General features: G+C 42.1%; 1 protein-coding gene across 4 annotated transcripts; it reads left to right on the forward strand.

Annotated features, from left to right (window-relative positions):
• Positions 1 to 14,350: 14,350 nt before the first annotated feature.
• mlec.L (malectin L homeolog) lies at positions 14,351 to 23,035 on the forward strand. 4 transcript variants are annotated; one of them, NM_001087063.1, is given in 7 exon segments: positions 14,519 to 14,845; positions 17,551 to 17,729; positions 17,835 to 18,011; positions 19,395 to 19,452; positions 20,079 to 20,109; positions 20,112 to 20,132; positions 20,135 to 23,035. In NM_001087063.1, coding segments are annotated over 7 exon segments (987 nt in total). In that variant the 5' UTR covers positions 14,519 to 14,655; the 3' UTR covers positions 20,466 to 23,035.
• The last annotated feature ends 787 nt before the right edge of the window (positions 23,036 to 23,822 follow it).

Here is a 23,822-nt window from a genome sequence, read left to right on the forward strand (position 1 = left end):
CCTCAGTGAAGATACGCCTGGCGATAGGGTGCGAAACTATGCATCTACGCCTGTTAGTAAATTGACGGCAGGGCCGCCATCAGGGGGGGACAGGGGGGACAAGCGTACCGGGCCCGGGCATGAAGGGGGGCCCGGCAGCGCTGCATTTTTTTGAAGATCCGGGCCCCCCTTACGAGCGCCCGAGCCGTACGTCTTGCCTCTTCAGTGCCGAATGCGGAAGTGCCGAAAAGCCGAAGCCGATGCGACGAAAAGACCCGAAGTCACGGAAAAAGCCGAAGTCACGAAGCGCCGAAAAGACCCGAAGTCACGAAAACAGCCGAAGCCGAAGTCCTGAAGCAGCGCAAAGACCCGAAGTCACGAAAACAGCCGAAGCCGAAGTCCTGAAGCGGTGAAAAGACCCGAAGTCACGAAAGGAGGCGAAGTTGAAGTACTGAAGCCATGAGTTCAATTCTACTGAACACCAGTTTGTGTTTTTTTTTTTTAATCCCCTGGCCACCAATGTATTATTTTAATATTCTATAGGCCCCTGCCACCAATCTTTTTTTTAAAACTTTTGTTTTTGGGGCCCCAATTTTTTTTTTAACTCGTAAGGGGCCCCTTGCCACCATTGTTTTTTTTTGGGTTTTTTTTTTAAAAAAAAAATTAATTTTCTTTTTGGTGGCCCCAAATTTTTTTAACTTGTAAGGGGGCCCCTGCCACCAGTTTTTTTTTTTTTTTTCAAAAAAAAATTATTTTTTTTTTTAAATTTTTTTTGGGGCCCCAATTTGTTTTTAACTTGTAAGGGGGCCCCTGCCACCATTTTTTTTTTTTCCAAAAAAATTTTTTTTTCTCCAAATTTTTTTTTTTTGGGGCCCCAATTTGTTTTTAACTTATAAGGGGGCCCCTGCCGCCAATGTTTTTTTTTTTTTTTCAAAAAAAAATTAATTTTTTTTCAAATTTTTTTTTGGGGCCCCAATTTGTTTTTAACTTATAAGGGGGCCCCTGCCGCCAATGTTTTTTTTTTTTTTTTTAAAAAAAATCAATTTTTTTTCAAATTTTTTTTTGGGGCCCCAATTTGTTTTTAACTTAGAAGGGGGCCCCTGCCACCAATGTTTGTTTATTTTTTAGTTTTTTTTACATTTTTTTTTGTTGGGGCCCCAAGTTTTTTTAACAGGGGGCCCCTGCCACCAATGTTTTTAAAAAAAAAAAATTTTAATTTTTTTTTTTTTGGGGCCCCAATTTTTTTTATAAGGGGGCCCTGACCATCAATAGCTTTTTACAACTTGTGTGGGGGGGGGTTACTTTTTTAGCGCTGATGTCTGTGTGGTCTTTTAACTGCGATGTGGGCGGGATATGGGGCGGAGCTTGGTCGTCAGTGTGGGCGGGGCCCAGGGGGCCCCAAAAATTTTGTTGTACGGGGCCCCGTGATTTCTAATGGCGGCCCTGGTTAGGGATCTACGGAAATCAGCCATATGGACTCCCAATCTGCAAATACCAGGTGGGAATCGGGTCTGGGTTAGGGGGGCCCATGAGTCCAGTCCAACCTGGGCAACATGTTGCAAGAGAAGAGTCTGTAACTGTGGGATAATGGGTCTGATTTATGAAGTGCAGGGCAGGGTGCAAAATGAAATTTTTTTACTTGCACTTGGCAGCTTGCCCAAAAGTAAGTGTCCCTATGCACAGCTCCAGAATGGAGAGCAAAGAGCTGCACATATCTCGTGAATACAGTGCTGCCTGCATTTGGCAGTGGAGTGGGCTGGGGTTGGCACATGGGCATACCCTTTGGACACCCCAAAACTTCCAGACTATTGAAATAATGTGGCAGAAACTCCCAGTTTCAATAATGCCTTGCATGTTCTGTGATTAACAGACCAGTAAAGATAATTAATCGAATTAGTGACCGGTAAGTAACTGCGGTTTATTTTTTTTGTTGCAGGACACTAATGGGCCCATATGGGATGGACCGCACTGTGTACTGCATGGAGTTCAATGACTGTGCCAATGGATTGGGTGAAGTATTAGCAATTTATTGTAATTAATTGGATACAGAATGATATCAAAAAATGAGCTTATGCTAGGGATGCACCGAATCCACTATTTTGGATTCGGCCGAACCCCCGAATCCTTAGGGAAAGATTCGGCTGAATACAGAACCAAATATGCAATGCCCATATGCAAATTAGGATTCGGGTTCGGCCGGGCAGAAGGATTCGGCCGAATCCGAATCCTGCTGAAAAAGGTCGAATCCTGGCCGAATACGTAACCAAATCCTGGATTCTTTGCATCCCTAATATATGCACATGCCTGCAGCCCTCATTCACCCAACAATCAGGCCTGGATTTGTGGAAAGGCCACCAAGGCCCAGGCCTAGGGCAGTAGGATTTTAGGGGGGCCGCATGCTGCCCAACTACACCCACATTGGTTCAGAAACACTGGGGATGCGCAGGAGATGCGATTGTTTTTTAAATTTCCCATGCACCAATCCCCATTGCTCTAGTCACAATGAAAATTTGTACAAATAAAAGGGAGGGCAGCGGGGAGCCTGCTATGTAAATCCGGCCCTGCCAACAATGCTCCTGCCCCAGCACCATTTGTTATTCTCTGCATCAAAAATATAAGAAAGATTACTACCTGGTAGTGCTTGATAGGTACCTAATCTATAGGGACAAGGACAAGGGGGAGGTGTTGGAAGGGTTACTGCCTGCTCTGATTTTATTTCCCCGCCAGAAATAGGTATTGGTAGCTATAGACACAGTAGGTGCCTAATATGTAGGGGTAAAGACAAGGGGAAAGTGTTGGGTTGCTGCCTGTTCTACCACCAACATCACTAAAAGTAGACCTCACATTAGTAAAGTATGGGTACTCCTGGGTTAGACACAAGGGGAAAGTGTTGGAAGGATTACTGACTGCTCTCCTTTCATCTCCCATATAGAAATAAGTATAGGAAGGGTCACTGCCTAAAAGCAACCAATCAGCAGGCAGAAATGACTGGGCAGTGGCTTGAAAACACTCATCTATCAGGAAATATAACCTGTAGCGATTCAGAGCATCAGGACATTGGTTTAGATATACAGCATATCTCATAAAGTATTAAAAGATCTCACCAAAGATCTCACTCAGAAGAGTATGTATCTAATGGCACGCCAACTTGCCACAGAGTGTATGCTCCATGTGCCAATGCCCACTGATGCTGTTATCAGCTGGCCCATGGGAAGGGCTTTATGTCTTATACATTAATTTAATCCTCCTAATGCTGATTGCTTTATATCTCTACCCCTCTGCACAGGCCGGTATTATTCTAAGGAGTCACAGTACAGACTGTTCCTGCTGATCTTTAATAAACAAATAGGATTAGCCGTCCCATTCCTCCAATTGTCCTATGTACTCTCACGGCAGCACTATACATAAACAGGCACAGCTAGATGTCAATAACAGCCTCCTACCAGGGCATTCCTCTCAACTTTCCCGTTTTTAGAGGGACAGTCCCTCTTTTGACAGCTCAACCCGCAGTCCCTCATTTGTACTGGAAAGTCCCGGTTTTCTCTGCACTGAACAGCCAGAAAAAGAAACAATGTTTCTAACTTAATTGGCTTTTGGCAGAGAGCCCAGAACAGCCACAGCTGCAGATAAGATACTTTTGTAACCATTTCTAGATCAGCAGATAAGTAATTGTAACAATATAAGATAACAGGCCCCTTGGGAAAAGTTAGACTCACAGCTTAAAGGGCAATTCACCATTATTAGCAAAACCACACTTTCATAACCTGCCAAATTTTGGAAAATGAACATGGTAATTAGGGGGTGTGGCCACAAAATGGGTGTGGTCAAAAATGTGCCGCACTACTCACGCCAACTTTTTTGTCCCTCTTTGTATTTTCTGTTGGGAGGTATGCCAGGGTCAGACTGGGCCGACGGGACACCGGTAAAAAAACAGGAGGGCCCTGGCCGGTTCAGACCTACACAATGCCTTCTTTGCTGCCTCTGACATACATTTGGCGATGTAGCCTAATATTTATGTGTGTGTGAGCACAGTGCCTGTGTAGGGAACAATGCAGGTTCTTACTAAAAAGGAAGTAGTATAGGAGCAAAAGCTAAAGCTCTGTCCATTCATTGGCTAGCATGTGTGCGTGCCCTTGGTTTGTGTGTGAGCACAGTGCCTGATAGAAGTCTAGATTGGGCTGATATAATCATTTGGCCCCATACATGGACAATAAACAGCCAACTAAGTCTGGATATAAGGATGGACTGCCTGAGAAATCATGGGACCTCATACTACTAAGTTAACAGGGTACCACACCTAATGGGCCTGGATCCTGCTACCAACCTATCGCTGTGGCGTTCTGAGTAAACAAATCACAATGGGACCCAACTAAACGATCTGTCTATGACCCTGATCCACACCAATGACACCCCTTAAGGCCCCCATACACGGGCCGATAAAAGCTGCCGACAGACCAAGTCAGCATCTTATTGGCCCGTGTGTGGGGCCATCCGACGGGCGTCCCTGATCTCGATCAGGCAGGTTAAAAAATCCAGTTGGATCGTGGCCACATCTTTTCGTTGATGCGGTCCTGTGAACTGACCACCCGTTTGGCCTCCGTTCTGATCCGATCGTTGGGCCCTAGGACCCACGATTGGATCAGCTCAATATCGCCCACTTCAATGTGGGCACATCGGGGAGAGATCCACTCGTTTGGCAACATCGCCAAGCGAGCGGATCGCCCAGTGTATGACCATTACACCACAAAAGTGCACAATCTATCCAAACTCCACCCATTCCCCACAAGCCATGTCCTTTTTTCAGCCAGCAAATCAGAGCTTTGTGTTTCTCACAAGTGATGTTGTTCTTGCATAAGGACCATAGCCTACAAGCGAAGGCCAGGCAACAAAGGGTTAAGAAAATTCAGCTCCAGGCAGGGAGAGTTCAGGGACAAGGCAGCGTTGGACTGTGGGCCCACTGGGCATGCAATATCGGTGGCCCCCATACCATCCCCCGGGTCCCCCAGACGCAGAGCCCCCTCATCCCAGCCGCAACCCGTACCTCCCCTGAGGGAAGTAAGCAGTGTCAGTGAAGGGAGCGAGTCTGAGCCAGCGGGGCCCAAAAGAGCTGGGGCCAACAGGTTTTTTCCCAGTGTCCCACCAGCCCAGTCCAACCCTGGTACCAGGTAAAAGTCCAGTAACGGGGATGAAATCACAATTTATTCTAATTTAACAATTTAATAAAAACAGAACAGCCACTCGCTAGTCACTACTATGGCCGCCAGCACGGCAAGGTTGAAACACCAAAGCCTTACGCTGTTCAGTAATCACCAGCATCCAGTAATCAGACAGAATTTGAGTCTGTCAGGCCCCGTGGATGAAAGGATTTGCTGAATGGTTGTGGAAATATGAAACCATTACTGCAATTACACCAGCGCCGGGATACTCACACACAGGGCCGCCATCAGGGGGGGACAGGGGGGACAAGCGTACCGGGCCCGGGCATGAAGGGGGGCCCGGCAGCGCTGCATTTTTTGAAGATCCGGGCCCCCCTTACGAGCGCCCGAGCCGTACGTCTTGCCTCTTGCGTGCCGAATGCGGAAGTGCCGAAAAGCCGAAGCCGATGCGCCGAAAAGACCCGAAGTCACGGAAAAAGCCGATGTCACGAAGCGCCGAAAAGAACCGAAGTCACGAAAACAGCCGAAGCCGAAGTCCTGAAGCAGCGCAAAGACCCGAAGTCACGAAAAGAGCCAAAATTGAAGTCCTGAAGCGGTGAAAAGACCCGAAGTCACGAAAGGAGGCGAAGTGGAAGTACTGAAGCCATGAGTTCAATCCTACTGAACACCAGTTTGTGGTTTTTTTTTTAATCCCCTGGCCACCAATGTATTATTTTAATATTCTATAGGCCCCTGCCTCCAATCTTTTTTTTTAAAACTTTTTTTTTGGGGCCCCAATTTTTTTTTTTAACTCGTAAGGGGCCCCTTGCCACCATTGTTTTTTTTTTTTTTTTAAATTTAAAATTTTTTAACTTGTAAGGGGGCCCCTGCCACCAGTTTTTTTTTTTTTTTCAAAAAAAATTTTTTTTTCAAAATTTTTTTTGGGGCCCCAATTTGTTTTTAACTTATAAGGGGGCCCCTGCCGCCAATGGTTTTTTTTTTCAAAAAAAATTTTTTTTCTTTTTTCAAATTTTTTTTGGGGCCCCAATTTGTTTTTAACTTATAAGGGGGCCCCTGCCACCAATGTTTGTTTATTTTTTAGTTTTTTTAAAAAATTTTTGTTGGGGCCCCAAGTTTTTTTTAACTTATAAGGGGGCCCCTGCCACCAATGTTTTTAAAAAAAAAAAAAAAATTTTTTTCTTTTTTTTGGGGCCCCAATTTTTTATAAGGGGGCCCTGACCATCAATAGCTTTTTACAACTTGTGTGGGGGGGGTTACTTTTTTAGCGCTGATGTCTGTGTGGTCTTTTAACTGCGATGTGGAGTGGGCGGGATATGGGGTGGAGCTTGGTCGTCAGTGTGGGCGGGGCCCAGGGGGCCCCAAAAATTTTGTTGTACGGGGCCCCGTGATTTCTAATGGCGGCCCTGATTGACGGTGTCCCTGCGGATGAGATTTCTGCCAAATTTTCGCTAGCAACGGCCACTTCACCCTTTAGTAAATCTGCCCCCAAGTCTATAGCTTATCAGCCTGTATATGGAGACTTCCAGGTGACCTGCCAAATCAATAACAGGCCAAATATCAGAAGGTTTGATGGCTCCATCAGTTGACAACCCCATTGGCATGTTGACAGGTCTCCGTAGTTTCTAGTTACGCTAAAACCATTATTATTTTGGTACAGTTTGAAAACTGTCATAATTTAGTTTTCTTCCAAATATACATACAAGTTTGTGATAGGATGAGACTATTCCCCTGAAACAACCACTGGATCATCCTGAGCAGGTGGATGGCCAAATCAGGGTGAGATTGATATGATATCAATGTGTATAGCCAGTTTAACTCAAAGAAAGTAGGTTTTATTCAGTTAGGCCACATACCTCATTGTAAGAAGAACCAGATCTCACAGGTACCCCAAGAGATGTGGTTCTGCTGCTTTTATCTTTTTACCAATAACTAACGGTGTTTTCAGCATAAACATTTTTGTTACTTTACAGGCAACCAAGAAAGCCGGTTCAGATTATTATTTTGACAATATCACATCATTGCCTACGTCCCTTCCTCTATACTTTCACAGAGACACGCCATGGTATTTGCATAATTCCCATAACTATTTCTTTACATACCACTACCAAGTTATGTAGTGCTTTAATATGTTCTAGCAAACAGGAGTTTTACAATAAAAAAACAAGGGTTAGAGAATGAAACATTAAGATTCAGGACACATGGAGCATTGCTTCCATTTTTCTCAGCCTTTGTTTGTTTTAGGGATGCACCGAATCCAGGATTCCAATTTGGCCGAATCCTTCTGCCCAGCTGTCCCGAATCAGAATTTGCTTATTCAAATTAGGGGCGGGAAGGGAAATCACTTGACTTTTTGTCACAAAACAAGGAAGTAAAAAATGTTTTCCCCTTCCCACCCCTAATTTGTATATGCAAATTAGGATTCCGTTCGGTATTCGGGGGGATTTGGGGATTCGGCCGAATCCAAAATAGTGGATTCGGTGCATCCCTGTTTTGCATAAAACTGAGAAAAGTGGATCTATTTTGTGCCCCAGCTTCGCTGATCCTCAATGAAATGTGCAGGATATGCAAAGCAGGCATTTTCAGCAGACCTCCGCTCCACTGCGTGTGCCCTCAGCCTCAGATGTGCCCCACTTGCAAGCGCTATTGACTTCTGCTGACTCAATGTGCATAAAATAAGCTTCTTCAAAAAAGAAGGAAAGCTACTGAGGCAATATTGACAATAGATTAGATTGACAATAGATTAGATGCAATAGTGAAAGCTAGAACACTATATTTATTCTGTAGAATGCTTTACCATACCAGAGTAAACAGCTCTAGAAGTTATATCTGGTTGTTTAGGAAAGCAGCTGCCATATTAGCTTGGTGTGACATAACTTCTTGCTTGAGTCTCTCCCTGCTCACTCATAGCTCTGGGCTCAGATTACATCAAGGAGTGGAGGAGGCGAGCAAACTGAATATGCTCAAACCCTAGTCCTGAAGGTTTATGCTGAAAACAGGAAGTCTGATACAGAAGCCCATATGTACATAATAGAAGCCATTGGAACCATTGGAACCATTGTTTTTTTTCTTTTGACAGAGGACTCAGAGCAGCATTACCTTGAGGGTTTACCGGTGTATTTATATAGACATTTCTAATAAAACCTACTTGGTTTTTTTTTACCTTTCCTTCTCCTTTAAACAGATGGACCTTTAGGAGAGTCATTGGAAGAATATAGTAGTGGCACAAAATACCAGGGACATGAAGAAGCACAAGAGAAGACCTGTAGTCAGACAAGGGATGAAGAGAAGTGAAGCTTAGAAGTAGAACATAGGGAGGGTGAGCAGTGTATTTTGATCTCAAAGCTGAGGTTTAGGGAGGGTTTTCATTTTTAAGTCTTGGACAGGCCCGGACAGGCAATCTGTGGGTTCTGGCAAATGCCAGAGGGGCTGCTATAAGGTGCCATAGAAAGTCACTATTTAATGGGCTGGTGGGAACTGTTTGGGCCTATGTGTGGGCTGATTGGGCCTCTGTGTACTTGAAATGGCATGGCCTATTTTTATCCTCACTCTGGACCTGGTCTTAGATGTCAGTCTGAATTTGGTAACAAGCTAGGTGCAGATTTGAAGGCCCAGGCTGAGCTGTTTTTCATTATTCAGCATGTGAAAAGACAGAAGAGGGCAAACTGCAATTAGAATTACAAACCTGATTCCTCATTTTCAGAATGAGTATTTGAGCACAGGAACCACCTCTGTGTCAGAAATAAAGTTAACAATAATAGCAGTTGTGCCAAGTTACAAGGCTAAAAATATGTAGGATTTGTGCTACATTCTGGAAGGGGGGGGAGAACACTGAGCTGGCTGTGCGGTGTGGTGAAATCACTGTGCGGGCAGGACATACAACAGCACCTTGTACAAGATTGTGCCAAGGGAGATGTTTTTTTGCACTGCAGGTGGGGCCTGGTACATTTTTTGGCCCAGGCTCTGCAGTTACACCACTGCTGGGTTTAACCAATGCTATAACAGAATGTAAAATCATGTGCATTTAAAGGGAACATATAGGATAAGTGAAACCCCCATAATAATAGCGATATATTTAAAAACGGCGCTCTATAGATTTGCTAGACAGATTCACTGTATGAGTTACCTAATGGTCCCTGCCAGAAGCACAAAAGGAGGGGATAGCCAATCACATACAGCCCTGCAATCACACAAGCAAAGACAGGCTGAAGTTCAATATCAGATCAAACTAGCTGCTGAATGGTTCCTATCCTAAAGTGCAGTGCTGTTGGTTCCCCTGCACAGCCTGGGAAAGGAGGCAGTGGAACAGATGGGCAGGACTAAGGGGGTTTTTGCACACATTTTCAATAAATCAACCCAAAACAATACTTCTTCAAAGGGGTAGTTAACTTTTAGAATGGCCATTTCTAAGCAACTTTTAAATTGGTTTTCATTATTTATTTATTTTTTTATATAGGTTTTTTTTCTTTTTTCTTTTTTTCAACTTTTTATTTATTACTTCCAAATCCAGTCATATGATTCAACATTTAGGTCACAAGAGAAAATAGAGATTTACAAGTCAGAGTATATCACAGGGGTTCATGACAAGTAGTAGTAATCGGATTGTGAAAGTATTATATAACAAAAGTCAAATACATTAGGAAAAAAGAAATAAAAGGAAGAAAGAAAGAAGAGAATGATAGAGGAAAATAGGGGGGGGGGAGAGGGGGTAGGACTCTTGCCAATTGACATCGTACATCAATCAGATATATGAAAAATACACCACTTCAAGTTGTACCGAAAACCTGATAAGCATTAGTGAACATCATGAAAGACATTATAAGAAGACAATCACGTTGCGTTTGCAGGCAAGCTTGATGGAACACGTAAGTTCGTCTCAGTCCAGAGCATCCATGGGTTCCAAATAGTAGTGTAATTGTCCATTTTATGTTGGATCATTGCTGTAAGCTTTTCCATAGAGGACACCCACCATATTTTGCGCTTAATTTCCGGGATTGTGGGTATACCTTCTTTCCATTTACGGCAATAGCACATCTGGTAGCCAAGCATATATGGGAGCAGAGCTTAAATTCTTTCTTAGAGAGAGACGTGGACGGAAAGGTAAGAAGGGCAAGCCAAGGATCCGGTGCGATCCGTTTGTTAAAGATATCACTCAAGAGAGCAAATATGTCTTTCCAAAGATTAGAAATTAGTGGGCATTCCCACCACATGTGCAGTTCATCTCCCAGTGCATCACAGCCTCTAAAGCAAGTAGGTTCAGAGAGGTATATTCGGTTTAGCTTTACTGGGGTAAGGTACCAATCGTATAGCAGCTTATAGGCATTTTCCTTGATAATGGTGTTAATGGATGCTTTCCTAATATTGTCAAAGGCCAATTCCCATTGCGCCTTCTCTTGTACCTTATTAAGTCTCGTTTCCCATCTTTCCATATATTTATTTTTATCTGGAGTGGCAAAGGAGCGAAAGTGAGCATAAATCAATGAAATTTGTCCCTTAGTGTGTGGGCGCAGAGAAATTCAAAAAAAAGTTTTCAGGTTCGAAGTTTTACCTCTGTGTGTTTGGATAAAGTGGCTGAGTTGCAGGTAGCGATAATGTTCACGAAGAGGAATAGAGTATTTGGATCTCAAGTCCTCCCAAGTAATAATTTTGCCAAATGGAGTTAAGCTATTGATATCAAGAAAGTCATTGTCTATCCACCACCTGAAAGAAAGCAAATTCTGTCCCGGAGGAAAAACTGGGTTATAGAATAGTGGAGTGAATGGAGACGGATTTGAGCAAAGCCCTACATTATATTTATGTTTCAATTTATATAGTTTTTTAAAATTAATTTCCTTCTGACTCTTTCCACCTTTCAAACAGGTATCACTGACCCCCATCTAAAGTAAACAAATTCTCTGTGAGGCTACACATCTGTTATTGCTACTTTTCATTACTCATCTTTCTGTTCAGGCCCTCCCCTATTCATATTCCAGTTTCTTATTCAAATCAATGCATGGTTGCCAGGGTAATCTGGATCCCAGCAACTAGATTGCTGAAATTGCAAATGGAGAGCTAATGAATAAAAAGCTAAATAACTCAGAAGGAAAACCAATTACAAATTGTCTTAGAATATCACTCTCTATGTCATACTTTAAGGACTTTCATTTTGTATAGTATAATGCACTGACAGATTCTTGTTTTTCACACAATATGTCTCTTTTAAGAAATGTTAATGGCTGTGTAAAGTTATACCATAAGGCCATGGAGTGTTCAAGCTTACATTAAGGCCAACAATTGGTTAAGACCTAACAACTTGCTAATTGACATATGGAGTTACACAAAGTGGGAGGGGCAGAGAATGGCACACTGGAAAGGATTAGATAGTATGCGAAGAAAGAAAAAATGAATAGTAAATAGTATAGTGAATATAATAGGAGAGGAACATGTTGGAGAATCAGCTTGCAACATGGGGTGAAAAGAAAATATTACATGGGGAAATGGAGTATAGATTGGTACGTAGGAAAAGGGAAAATGACTCATGGGTAGGGTTTCCACCTGGCCAGTACTTGACTGGCGTAGCCGGACTGGTACTGATATTAAAAATTACATAGGTGGTAATGCCTCCCTTTTCCTCCCCTACTGCTGAACACCCCTTCTAACCACAGGCCTGCCTATTGACCCACTCAGTCCTCCCATTTCCCTTCACCTCTTTCCATTCCAATATGTCATAGCCCCACCCTGAGTGACATCACATAACTCCCTCAGGTAACATCACGGTCCGCCAGACGGCCGTTTAAAGGTAAGCAAACAAGTGGCAACCCTACTCATGGGAAGTTAACATGTAGAATAAACTGGCACATGAGGAAAGGGGAGGGGAAAAGTTAGAGAACATGGCAAACTGACAGGGGGGCAAAGGAAAAGTAAATGGTGTATTGGAAGAGGAAAGAGAAGCAAGGGATACAACAGCAGACAAGAAAAGAAGGAAAACATTTAACAGCTGAGAGAAGTAGGGAAGAAGACAGGATACATTGATAATTTTAACAAGGAAAACATTATTTAATAGATATAAGGCTACACCAACTGGACTTTTTGAGAAATCGTCCAAACACTTCGCTATACATCCGAGCAGGTTCTTCAGTTCAGGAGGGGTAGGAAATTCACCAGCATTTTAACCCACTCAGTTGAACTAAATAAGCCAACTGGATGAGTTGTAAAGCAGTCTGAAGCAAGTCCTGTTTCTTTAGAATTATCACTACTAAGAGCTACTATCACAGTGTCATGACATTACTCCAAAAATGACAGGAGTATGTGCAGGTCTTGGGATAGGGCAGAGCAGGCCTGAACTGGTGGTTTCTTTTTTTTTTAAAAAGTCTTTATTTTATTACAAGGGAGGGGGAATGGGGAGATATACAAACAACACAAAACATGGTTTACAATTGAGATTGAGCATTGGCGTGTGGTGTCTACAGTGGCCCCTACTGGAGGAGCTGCCAAAGAGGTCTATGATTAAGTTGTCTTATACAGCACTGTACATTCATACAATGTTATAAACGACATCCTGCCTAAAATGACCCATTGTTATGTAAATCATGAGTCAGGGAGCTCTATCAGGTCGTCCAGCCATGGGCTCCATATTCTTTCAAATTTATACAGACACCCCCTAGCCATATAAGTGAGTTTTATGGAGGGGAGAGTTTTATAAATAAAATCAGGGCCACCATCAGGGGGACTACTGTCCCGGATGATTTGGGGAGTTAAGGGGGGCCCGGCCGTCCTGCACTTACTTGCAAAGCCGGCCCCTGCCATCAGTGTACTGCAGATTTTGGAAGGGAGGGTGGGCTGGAGCTCCGATGACTGCATCATGCTTCCTGTGCTCTGATTCGCGTGTAAGTCCAGGCATTCGTGAAGTGTAAGTCCAGGCAAAGCCGCATGGGGATTGGATGGGTGAAGTATGAACCGCCCCTCTACTTTATCCAATCGCCATGCAGCTTTACCTGGCCCAATGTGTTTTTTTTTAATAACTTGTAGGGGCCCTGGCCACCAATGTTTTTTTCTTTAACTTGTAGGGGGTCCTTGGCCATCAAAAACTTGTAGGGAGGCCCTTGGCACCAAAGTTCTTTTTTTTAACTTGTAGGAGGGCACTTCATGTTTTAACGCTTGTGTCTTGTGTGGTCTTCATTCTGATGGGTATGGGAGTGGTGGCAAGGAGCGCCCAGAACATTTTGCTGTGTGAGTTCTGATGGCAGCCCTGTATAAAATTAACCCATTGGGTAACAGTGGGGGTGTTGGTACCCATCCAGTCTGCCAGTGCCTATTTTAACTCCCAGACTAGGCCTGTAACCAGGGCTGATTTTAAACCCCAATGGGGGGGGGGGTAGCAGTCACAGTGTCTGTAATGAAATGCTTAGGGGCCAATCTGTGCAATGAAATGCTGGAGACCAACAGAACAAATGACGAGAAGTGTTAGAGCAGCAGGAGAGACAGGTACTATTAGTCCCAGAGATCTGCCAGCAAGCAAAACTAATGTCCCACAACAATCATCCAAACTAGGCCCTGATCAGTTGAACCTTCACAGACAAGAAAAAAGACCCCAAATCCCCTATATATCTGGCAGCACAGTGTTCCAGGCGGAGGGATCGCAGCAGTTTACAAATCCCCTCATCCACCCTGGCTCCACCACCAGGAGCTGCTCCTCTGCTTGTTTAACACTGATGGACAACATGAAATGGCCCGAGATGAAGAGATTACAGGATTCATTGTCCGTAATTAATAGAAATAATGTATACCGTGTGTACACTATAGGACACGCATTCTCTCATTAGTAACAATAACTGTTGTTTATAGAAACTAAGAAGAATCATCACTGCCGCTAATAAGTATCGCCAGAGTCTCTACAACTTATCACTAAGGAGCTTTTACTGCAGCGCATTCATTTTCTTTTTCATTATAAATTCTCCCCTGCCGCTGTCCATAATATCCAGTGGAAGCCGATGCGCAGAAACATCCCTCGCGTTGCCATGGCCACACCCCCAATGCCCAGAGGAAGGCCGACCTGGAGCTCGCTGATTGGCTGCCATCATTAAACAGGCCATGCACAGGATTCAAGTTATTCCTACTGCCAAACTTATTCTCGGTATTGTCACCCGGAAGCCCTGAGCACTTCCGCCTCCTGCCAACCGGCCCAACCGGTTCCTTCTGCTCAACCTAGCACTGCATTCGTCCCACCCTCTGCCTAGTGTCCTTCTGGGGTTGGATAGTTTCTCTATTTGTCATTCAATAGCGCGTCCCATTTAGCCGTGATTCCGGCCAATCAGTGACCTTAATCGGCCACGATGGGGCGGGCGACAGACAGATTGGTTGTAACCCGAGCGCTTGCAGGTTTGGCTGAGGCCTCAGGGAGAGTGAATGAAATGTGCGGGCTGAGGGCTGTGGATTGCGGGGAATCCGCCCGGGGTCGGTGAAAGCAATTGACCGGAGTAAGTTGGCGGCTAGTCGCAGCTTTTAAGGCTTGTGCGTTGCCCCGATCAGGCTGTTTCTGGAGGAGATGCTCAGCATACGGACAGTACTAGGGCCATTGGCCGCTATCCTACTTACAGTGATCGGCCCGTTCGGAGCGCATGGATCTGGTCTAGCGGACAAAGTGATGTGGGCAGTGAATGCAGGAGGCGAGTCGCATGTGGATGTTCACGGTATCCATTACCGGAAGGACCCGCTGGAGGGCAGAGTGGGCAGAGGTAATGGGACAGTCCAGCTCCTCTAGAAGTCACGTCAGGAGATTGGAAGCGCTTGGGAGAAGCGGGACTCTGAAGGGAAGACCAATACAATGGGGGACAGCATGAGAGGGACAGGAGCCTGGATGGGGTGAGCAAGACAGAGGACAGCAAGTTCCTTTAGTTTCCTGGCTCTTATGTCCCCTCCTTTAGTTTTTGCCTACTGCAGCGCTTGCAGTTGCGCCCTCGGCAGGTTGTATATAGGATATACGCAGACAGGGCACGAGTTGTAACCGTAAGCCTCCCCCCACCAGCTTTTTGCACCGCAATTAAAAGATTCAACAGACAGGGGATGCTGGGAGATGTAGTTCAAGGACAGTTGGAGGGCAGCCTTACTGTAAGTGCTTTGTTAAGAGCATCCACTCCTTATGGAACAGTGTAGCCAGTCTTCACATCAGCTATGGTTAGTACAAGTACAGGCTTACTTCAAACTTGTCACATAGAACATATGTTCCCTGGAGAAGACAACAGCTGGAGCGGTTCTTACCTGAGGTGGGTTTTTAGCAGTTTGATTAAAGGGATATTTATCAAGAAAAAAATGGACCTGCCCGCCCTCATGAATGAACCAGCCGCTATGTATAGGAGTTGAGCTCATATGCATACATGGACATTGTATGTCTTTACCCAGTTATCTAAGGAGAGGGGGAAATCATGTCTTTGTACAGTGGAGGGGTTATAAGGGGCACTTTGGTCCTTTCTTTAGCTGCCACATTACAGTGATATCTGTAATCTCTTCAATGCTCTGCACAATACCCCAACACTGTGTAAATGTAGTGTAATGTGCTCTTAGGGTGTAACTACTAGTCTCCTGCAAATTTCATAGACTGATTACCCATCATTCTGCAAACATGGTGAGACAGACTAATATATCAACTGTTGTTTTCTTGAAAATTTATAGACAAGCATAAATGAGGTTTCTTCTGTCACTAGTGTTGCTTAGGCATAATCACTATCTTAGATTAAGTGTATATCCTGCACATTTTGAAACTCTCAGGAGTGCAGTATTGTTTCCCTAGACATCGCCATTTGGTCATGTGCAGAGTCACATGTTTAGCCTATAAACAATACAAAGTAAATGTGAGCACATGTGTGTTCTTGTTTTAACTGCTTAGTACATCACTGATTGTTTTCTGTAAGGTACTTCCTTTAATGTCACATTAGTTGCAGTTCGTCATTAAAGATCAGCAAGTTAAATTGTGTTTGTCCCTGTAGCCCCTTTTTTAGTATGTCTGAGAAAGCTTCTCTGACTAGACTGTAGCCAGATGTTGTATTTGGAAAATTTTCTGTAGGTAAATGATGTTTATATTTTCAGGGTTTTCCACTAGTGCATGTTATGTGTGGTGTCCAGGCAAAAGGACAGATTTGTCAATGCTACTGCAGGATTCATGTGTGTGGATTGTGGAATCTAAATAGCTAGGGCAAGTCTGAGCACCTGAATCTGATTAAGCTGATCCTTTTTTGATATTCTTTTGGTTCCTTTTGACAATGAATATTCTACTAAGGCCACAGTTCTTTAGGGCTCTTACACATGAGCGTTCTGACCTGCGCTCCCCTGCGTTCCGTTTTTTGGCGTTCAGCCGCAGGGGAGCGCAGGAATAGACGCAAGTCATTATTTGAAATGGGGCTGTACTCACTCAGGCGCGTGTAGGCGCCGAACGCAGGAAAAATGCAGCATGTTGCGTCTGAACCTGCGTTCGGCGCCTACACGCGCCTGAGTGAGTACAGCCCCATTTCAAATAATGACTTGCGTCTATTCCTGCGCTCCCCTGCGGCTGAGCGCCAAAACACGGAACGCAGGGGAGCGCAGGTCAGAACGCTCATGTGTAAGAGCCCTAAAAGGGAACTAAAATGTGGAATAAAATGTATTCAAGCCTTTAGTTCAGTTCCTCTTTAAAACCCTAATTTACTAGTGTCTTTTTGTTTTGTTTTTTTGAACTGTCGTGAACCAGCATTGCAGCAACCACAGCTACATATAAGCCTGTACCTATGAAATTAATATCTTATTACATATAAACAGATCTTTCAGTTTTTGTAACCCAACTGAGCTACACAACCATATTCCTGTTAACATATTGCATTCATTTTAACACAAATATTGTCATGTATGAGCTCAGTTGGTATAGAAAAACCAAAGGGCTATTTATATGTAACTAGATATTATTTCTAATATCAATCTTGATATTGAATATACTAAAGGAAATGCTACGTCATTGCAAAAGCCAGCGATACACAGTGTTGTGCAAGGTCAGCTTTGGTGGTTAGCCAGAAAGTTGTGGGTCTGATTTTGTTTTTGCTATTTAGTATTTAGGTGCCTTTTTTTTTTTTTGTATACTGTACTGGGTGTTGCAAAAAATAAGGTACAGCATAAACACAATAATAAAAAGAAATGTAAAGTACAACAACAAGTTATCATTTGGGGAATTAGAGGAAGCAGACCTTTTGACTGATAGGGGGCCAAGCAGATATAGGGGTTCAGTTGGAGGAGTACTGATAAGTAGTTGCAATATATGTTCAGGGAAAATCTATCGTTTTCCTTGAATGATTTTGATGTGGGGACAAGTAACTTCTAGTTATGTCTCTGATTAATGCTATGGAATGCTGTGCCAAGGTATGTATAATGGAGTCAGCATTATATAAAGAAGTGTCATGTGTTTGTCCTGTTTATACAGCATCCGATTATGGTATGAAGCTGCCTATTCTGCGTTCCAACCCAGAAGACCAAGTCTTGTACCAGACTGAACGTTACAATGAGGACAGCTTTGGGTATGATATTCCCATCAAGGAGGAAGGAGAATATGTGATAGTGCTGAAGTTTGCTGAGGTGTACTTTGCCCAGTCTCAGCAGAAGGTAAGCTTCTCACCTCTTCTACTGGCTGTGTTTGTGTTTTATGGGAACCTGGCAGATGCTATGCTGAAAGCTGTAGAGAAATAATGTCCTCCCCTTTATCATCAGGTATTTGACATCCGTGTAAATGGCCACACTGTTGTGAAGGACTTGGACATTTTTGATCGTGTGGGACACAGCACAGCCCACGATGAGATCATCCCCATCAGCATCAAGAAGGGGAAGCTAAGTGTGCAAGGGGAGGTGTCAACATTTACAGGGAAACTCAGTGTGGAATTTGTAAAGGTAATACCTAGTGTAATGTACCACAGTAAATGTTACATTTTACACAGCAAATGTGATGCAGTTTCATTTGTGCTCAAAAGGAGTAATGCATCGCCTGTTACTTGTGTGACTGTAGCTACTTCCTGCCACTCAAAACCAGAAAGCCAATAATGCTTTGTGGCGAAGGTTCAGTGATTATAACTGATCCTATCTGTAAAGAACAACTAATGACAGTAGATTTAAATGCCATTTCATTAATATTGAATGCTACAAGTATAGGAAAAACTGTAGAAAATGAATTTATTGTGCATAAAAAGGCATTTACAATGTTTAAAGGGTTTTTTCACCTTTGAGTGAACTTTTAGTAGGATATGGAGAGTGATATTCTGAGACAATTAGTAATTGGTTTTCAGTTTTTATCATTTTGTTGTTTTTGATTTATTTATCTTTTTATTCAGCAGCTCTCCTGTGTGCAATTTCAGCAATCTAGTTGCTAGGGTTCAAATTACCCTAGCAACTGATATGAACAAGAGACTAGAATATGAATAGACAAGGAACTTTATAGAAAGATGAGTAATAAAAAGTAGTAATTACAATAAATGTGTTGCTTTACAGACCATTTGTTTTTTTAGATGGGTCAGTGACCCCCATTTGAAAGCTGAAATGAGTCAGAAGATGAAGGCAAATAACTAAAAAAAAACTATAAAAATAAATAAATAAATAAATAATGGAGACCAATTGAAAAGTTGCTTAGAATTGGACATTCTATAACATACTAAAAACCACCCCTTTAAAAGAAGATCATTTTATAAACAACATCTGGCCCTCCCCATCTTGTTGGACTACACTTGCATTACTATACCAAGTATCACTGTTGGGGTAAGCACAAATGGAAACGTGTGACTGGGCCAGTAAATGAAGAGTAGAGTTTATTGCTGAAACGTATTACAATAAGCCTTACACGTCTAATGCTGTACAGCACTTAATCACGATGAGCCCATGATTATGTGTCTTACATTTACTTGCATGCTCATGGGTTTCTATGTGTGCTACCCCCTATATGGATTCCTGGTGTACTACTCCCTGTGCTGGTCTGGGGGATGGACTCCTGGACCCAGGTAAATTAATGCAAAGCAGTACTGTAATTGCAACTCGGAAACACCATCATATTTTATTATTACAAGAGACCCAGAAGCACCACCTCTTGCACTGACATTTTTATAAATATGGTAATAAAAAAGCAAGATAATAGTTACAGCTTTATATTCTGCTCTCCTAACCTTTTTTTTTTTTGTGTATGGACTTTTATTTTAACCAGTTATTTTAATAATACTAAACTAATATGTCCTATTGTAGGAAATGCTTGAATTATCCTTTCCTAAGCACCTTTTTTTCCTTCTCCAGGGATACTACGACAACCCCAAAGTATGTGCTCTGTATATTATGAAGGGAACAGCTGATGGTGAGTCCTGGTTAACATCTTGTAGAAATCATTTTACAGGAAGACAACCATGTACGATTAAATGAATGGATTTAATATATACTGTAACAAATTCATATTCACAAACTATTTTGTCTGTATTGAAAGAAATAATCGTTGTTCAGGTGGAAAAAAAGCCCATGGGCAGTACAAGCTTTCTTTCCAAATCCCTTCATTGCACTCGTGAATTGGGGGTCCACTTCCCCTTTAAGTAACAGAAATGGGGATATGAGTTGGATTATGTTACAAAGTGACAGATAATTGTCAAACAGCATATCAAAGGAAATAATATGTTGTATATTTATCAAAGAGTGAGGTTAAAGATCGTCAGTCTGCTAGAGTGAAATTCTGCCACTTTCCATTTATTTCTATGTGATTATGAAAAGGCATATTTATCAAAGGATGAACTTTCATTTTCACCAATTGATAAATACGCTTTTAAAAATCCCATTGAAATGAAGGGAGCGTGGCAAAATTTCACTGTAGAGGACTGTGGCGATCTCTAACTTCACGCTTTGATAAATATACCCCTATGTGTATTGTAATGAGCAGAATTTGTCAGATATGTATGTTATACAGCTGTTTATCCATTCATATTTCTTCATCAGATGTCCCACAGCTGCAGCCTCACCCAGGTCTGGAAAAGAAAGAAGAGGAGGAAGAAGAGGAAGAGGAAGAAGGTTCACCTAGCAAGAAGCAGAGCAACAAAAATCGTGTCCAGTCAGGTCCACGAACCCCTAACCCATATGCCTCTGACAACAGCAGCCTCATGTTTCCAATCCTGGTGGCCTTCGGAGTGTTTATCCCCACACTCTTCTGTCTGTGTCGGCTATAAGCAGCCTGCTGCCAGTTTATTTTTCATCCTAAATTTTTTTTTTTTTGGTTCTCCCAAGAATTTTTGTTTTGTAATTTATCAAAAAGGGTCCTGTACGTGGAGCAAGTCACTCCCTGAACTTGTCATGGAGTACATATGGACTTGGAGCTGCAGTGCTTGACAAACTCAGTAGCAGAACTGCACAGCCTTGAAAAGAATGTGGATCTAAAGAAGTTAACATATAGCATCCATAACCCATTCATCTGATGATTAACATGTAAAAAGAAAATAATAAACTAAAAGCTGCTGGTACGAGGCGTCCATATCACAAAGCAGGATTGGTATCCTGTGCAACTGTCACTGCCTAATATCCAGGGTATTGTTTCAGTATGTGCTGTATTTCTATTCATTTGTCCTTCAGATCTGTGGGCTTGACGTTTTTGAAACCTCCAGGGCTAGAAGTAATTGATCTCCAATCTGATGTGTTCAAAAGCGTTTTTCTATAGAGAGGGGCATATCTAGTACCAACTGGATTTTGTGCTTTCCCAGTGAAGTTAATGGTGATTAGACAGGGACAGTAATAAATGCCTTCTTGCGATGCTCATAGCAGGGTATCCCCTGCGCTGTATTAGGGATCTTATTCTGGTAGCTGCATATTTTCTTTTAGTATGTTGAATGAACACAGAGCACAGTGACCAGCTGAGTTGCCTTGTGCCACGCTTCTCAGGCTGCAGTAAGAGCACACAGCCTCATTGTTCCCATATAGCATCCAGTTGTGCTTTAGTGCAGCCAGTACAGGGAATACATTTCTAATGCTAAGCATCATACAGCCATTAAGTAAATTGTACCTTTATTTTTTGCTGTTGCAATAGCTTGAAATAGATTTGAATTTCTTTTTTAAAATATATATTTCAACAGCTTTGAAATAAACATCAGTTCAGTGCTCTGTTGTGTGGTAGGGATTGTTTCTGGAGCCGTGCCCCGCAGCTCTCAGTCCATATGACCTTTATTTTCTTATAGATTGGAAAAAGATTCAGCTGCTTTGGAGATGGTAATTTTGTTTCATGCCCACCAACATATGCTATATGCTGCTGGCTTTCTCAAGGCTAGAACTTGTATGGAGAGTGCACTTATTGTTTTTGCTTTTTTTTTTTATTTTGAATCAGTGCCTTTTTTTAGTTTGCCTTTTTTTGGGTGTATGGAGGCGGTACTGGTGTTTTTCTTTATTGAGAGCGAGCATCTGCTTAATTAAGATTATTGATGTGTTAAAGTCAGAAGTAGACATTTTATAACTTGGATATCCCTTGTGTGTGTGAAACCGTATGGAGCAATACAGATTCAACAAGCCATCTAAGCCGAGCAATAGGAAAATTAATATGGAGTGAAATAACGCTCAACAATATGGACTTAGTTTCTAGTTCTGATGCGGCTAGATCCACTTGCCAGGTTTAACCCTACATAGTGTTGGTTTGCCTGCAGTCATTTAACAGTATGATGTCTCTAGGTTTCAGTCTTCTTGACAAAACCACTGTTTTTAAGAAGATATACATAATATTGAAAGTCTAGACTTTGTCATGACAGCTTGTTTTCAAGCTGTCATGTGATTGAATGCCTCTTTTTTTCTGACTACCTTTCCTACTGAAATGTTTCATGACTTCAGCCATACATCCATGCTTGATCACAATTCCCTGCTCATAATCTTAAACCCTTTCCACCCATAGTGGGTAGGTAATATTTTAGAATGAATAGGTTGTGTATTTACTTGGTACTCCGGCACGCTTGAAATGCAGTGCTATGAATTCTGGTAATTCCAGTTTTTTTGTTTTTTTTCTTTTGCAGTATAACTTGAATGTTATGGTACCTTGTCTATTGTCTCAGCTGCAAATACTGATCCTTGCCTGACAGCCCCAAGAAACTCTGCATTTCTTTTGTAATTGCAGTGTGTGGTTTCGATCAGCATTTAGGTACCAGCTGAACCAACTGTACTGTATATATTGGCTTCAAATGATTTGTTATTTTAGCTTAGTTGTTTTTTGAAGAAGAAGGCCCCAGGCTCCGTTCTGGGCCTTTTCAATGCACTCTCCAAAAATTGTTTTGTTGCCTTTTTAAATTTCCTAGATGTATGTCAGTTGACAAAAGTACAGTTTACACTGGTCATTCACTGTATGCCTGTATCTGTGAGTGTACATTTCAGGAAGGAATGCGTGAAGAAAGTAGGGAAAAAAACTGTCTAGTTTATAAATGAAAATTGGGAAATGTAGCTCAGACATTCACCAGTATACATTTAAGTGGCTGCTACGCTACTACTATATTCCACCTCTGTACAGGCTCACTGGTGCATGCAAAAATATTTTTTGGGACATAGTCTCTCATCAGCATTTGCCTTACTCACCTTCAGTCATATCCTTTGTGTGAGGTATATTTGGGTTTGTACTGCAATCTTAATTTCATTATTTCTCTTTCTTCTGTTTGGTGTAAACTGTACATATTTGATAAGTGTCTTGAGTGTGTCTTGCTGTTTGTACTGCATACGCTCTTTTGCAAAGAGAAGGTGTAACAGGTGGCTCTAGCTTTTTTTTTTTCTTCTCCCCCTTGGTCAATAAAAGCACCAAAAGCCAAAAGATTTCTCAACCTCCACTTTGTACCTTTTTCTTTTACTTGTTTTGTGGCTTGATTTACTCATGTAATAATTGACCTGGAAATAAAATATTTCTGCCAGTTTATAAACAAAAATAAAGAGTTTATATTATACATTTCTGATGTGAGTAATTAAGTTTATATATTTTTTTTTCTTCACAGAAGTCTTTTAAGCCCCCCCCCAGCACTTTTTTTTTCTGCAGTTCTGATTATTTAAGCTGTGTATCCAAATGAACAGAAGAATGGAAGGTAATGATGCACATGTATAGCCACATGTACAATATCCATCTGTTTGGCTCATGGGACAATGCTATCAGGTTGCCATTGTCCACAGCAACAAAAACATTGACTATGAGGCTTTTATTTTTTCTTGATACTCTGTTCAGACCATTTCTTATTACCTTGCTGCTGCCTGGTTTCTAGGATAATTGAACCATGGTAACCAGATAGCTTATTCCAAGCAAGAGAGCTGCAGAAATAATAAATTCAAAAACGAATTGCACTTTTTCTAAAGGGGATGTCGTCTAAATTGATACATTTAGTTGATACATTTCTAATCTTTGTTAAAGGTGGCTGTTCGAAATGATACAATAGTTGCTAATACTCCAGAGATACTTCTGAAAAAATGTATCAATGTTGCAAAATTGTAACAGTTCAGAATCTGCACCTGAATTACTAAACCGCCAGACTCAAACACCAGAGACAGGGACGTTGAGCTTTAAACTTAGATTTTGGAAAAACTGTAGAAAATGGAAAGTAATTGAAAAAGTACATTTCTGGTGGACAATCTGAAAACAATTGAACTGAAAAAGTGTTTAGAAGCTGAACAACCCCTTTAATATGCAAATATAAAAAAACTGACCCTGTCTGATTTCCTGTTAAATTCATGTGGCATTAAGGG

This window comes from Xenopus laevis, chromosome 1L, assembly GCF_017654675.1.
Source record: "Xenopus laevis strain J_2021 chromosome 1L, Xenopus_laevis_v10.1, whole genome shotgun sequence".
Lineage (NCBI taxonomy): Eukaryota > Metazoa > Chordata > Amphibia > Anura > Pipidae > Xenopus > Xenopus laevis.

Bases quoted from the DNA above. Each gene is read 5' to 3' on its own strand.
- mlec.L (XM_041562953.1), top strand. From the start codon at position 14,656: ATGCTCAGCATACGGACAGTACTAGGGCCATTGGCCGCTATCCTACTT. The intron at 14,846-17,550 runs GTAATGGGACAG...CTGTTTATACAG, and splicing joins GGAGGGCAGAGTGGGCAGAG to CATCCGATTATGGTATGAAG. The intron at 19,453-20,078 runs GTGAGTCCTGGT...TTTCTTCATCAG, and splicing joins TATGAAGGGAACAGCTGATG to ATGTCCCACAGCTGCAGCCT.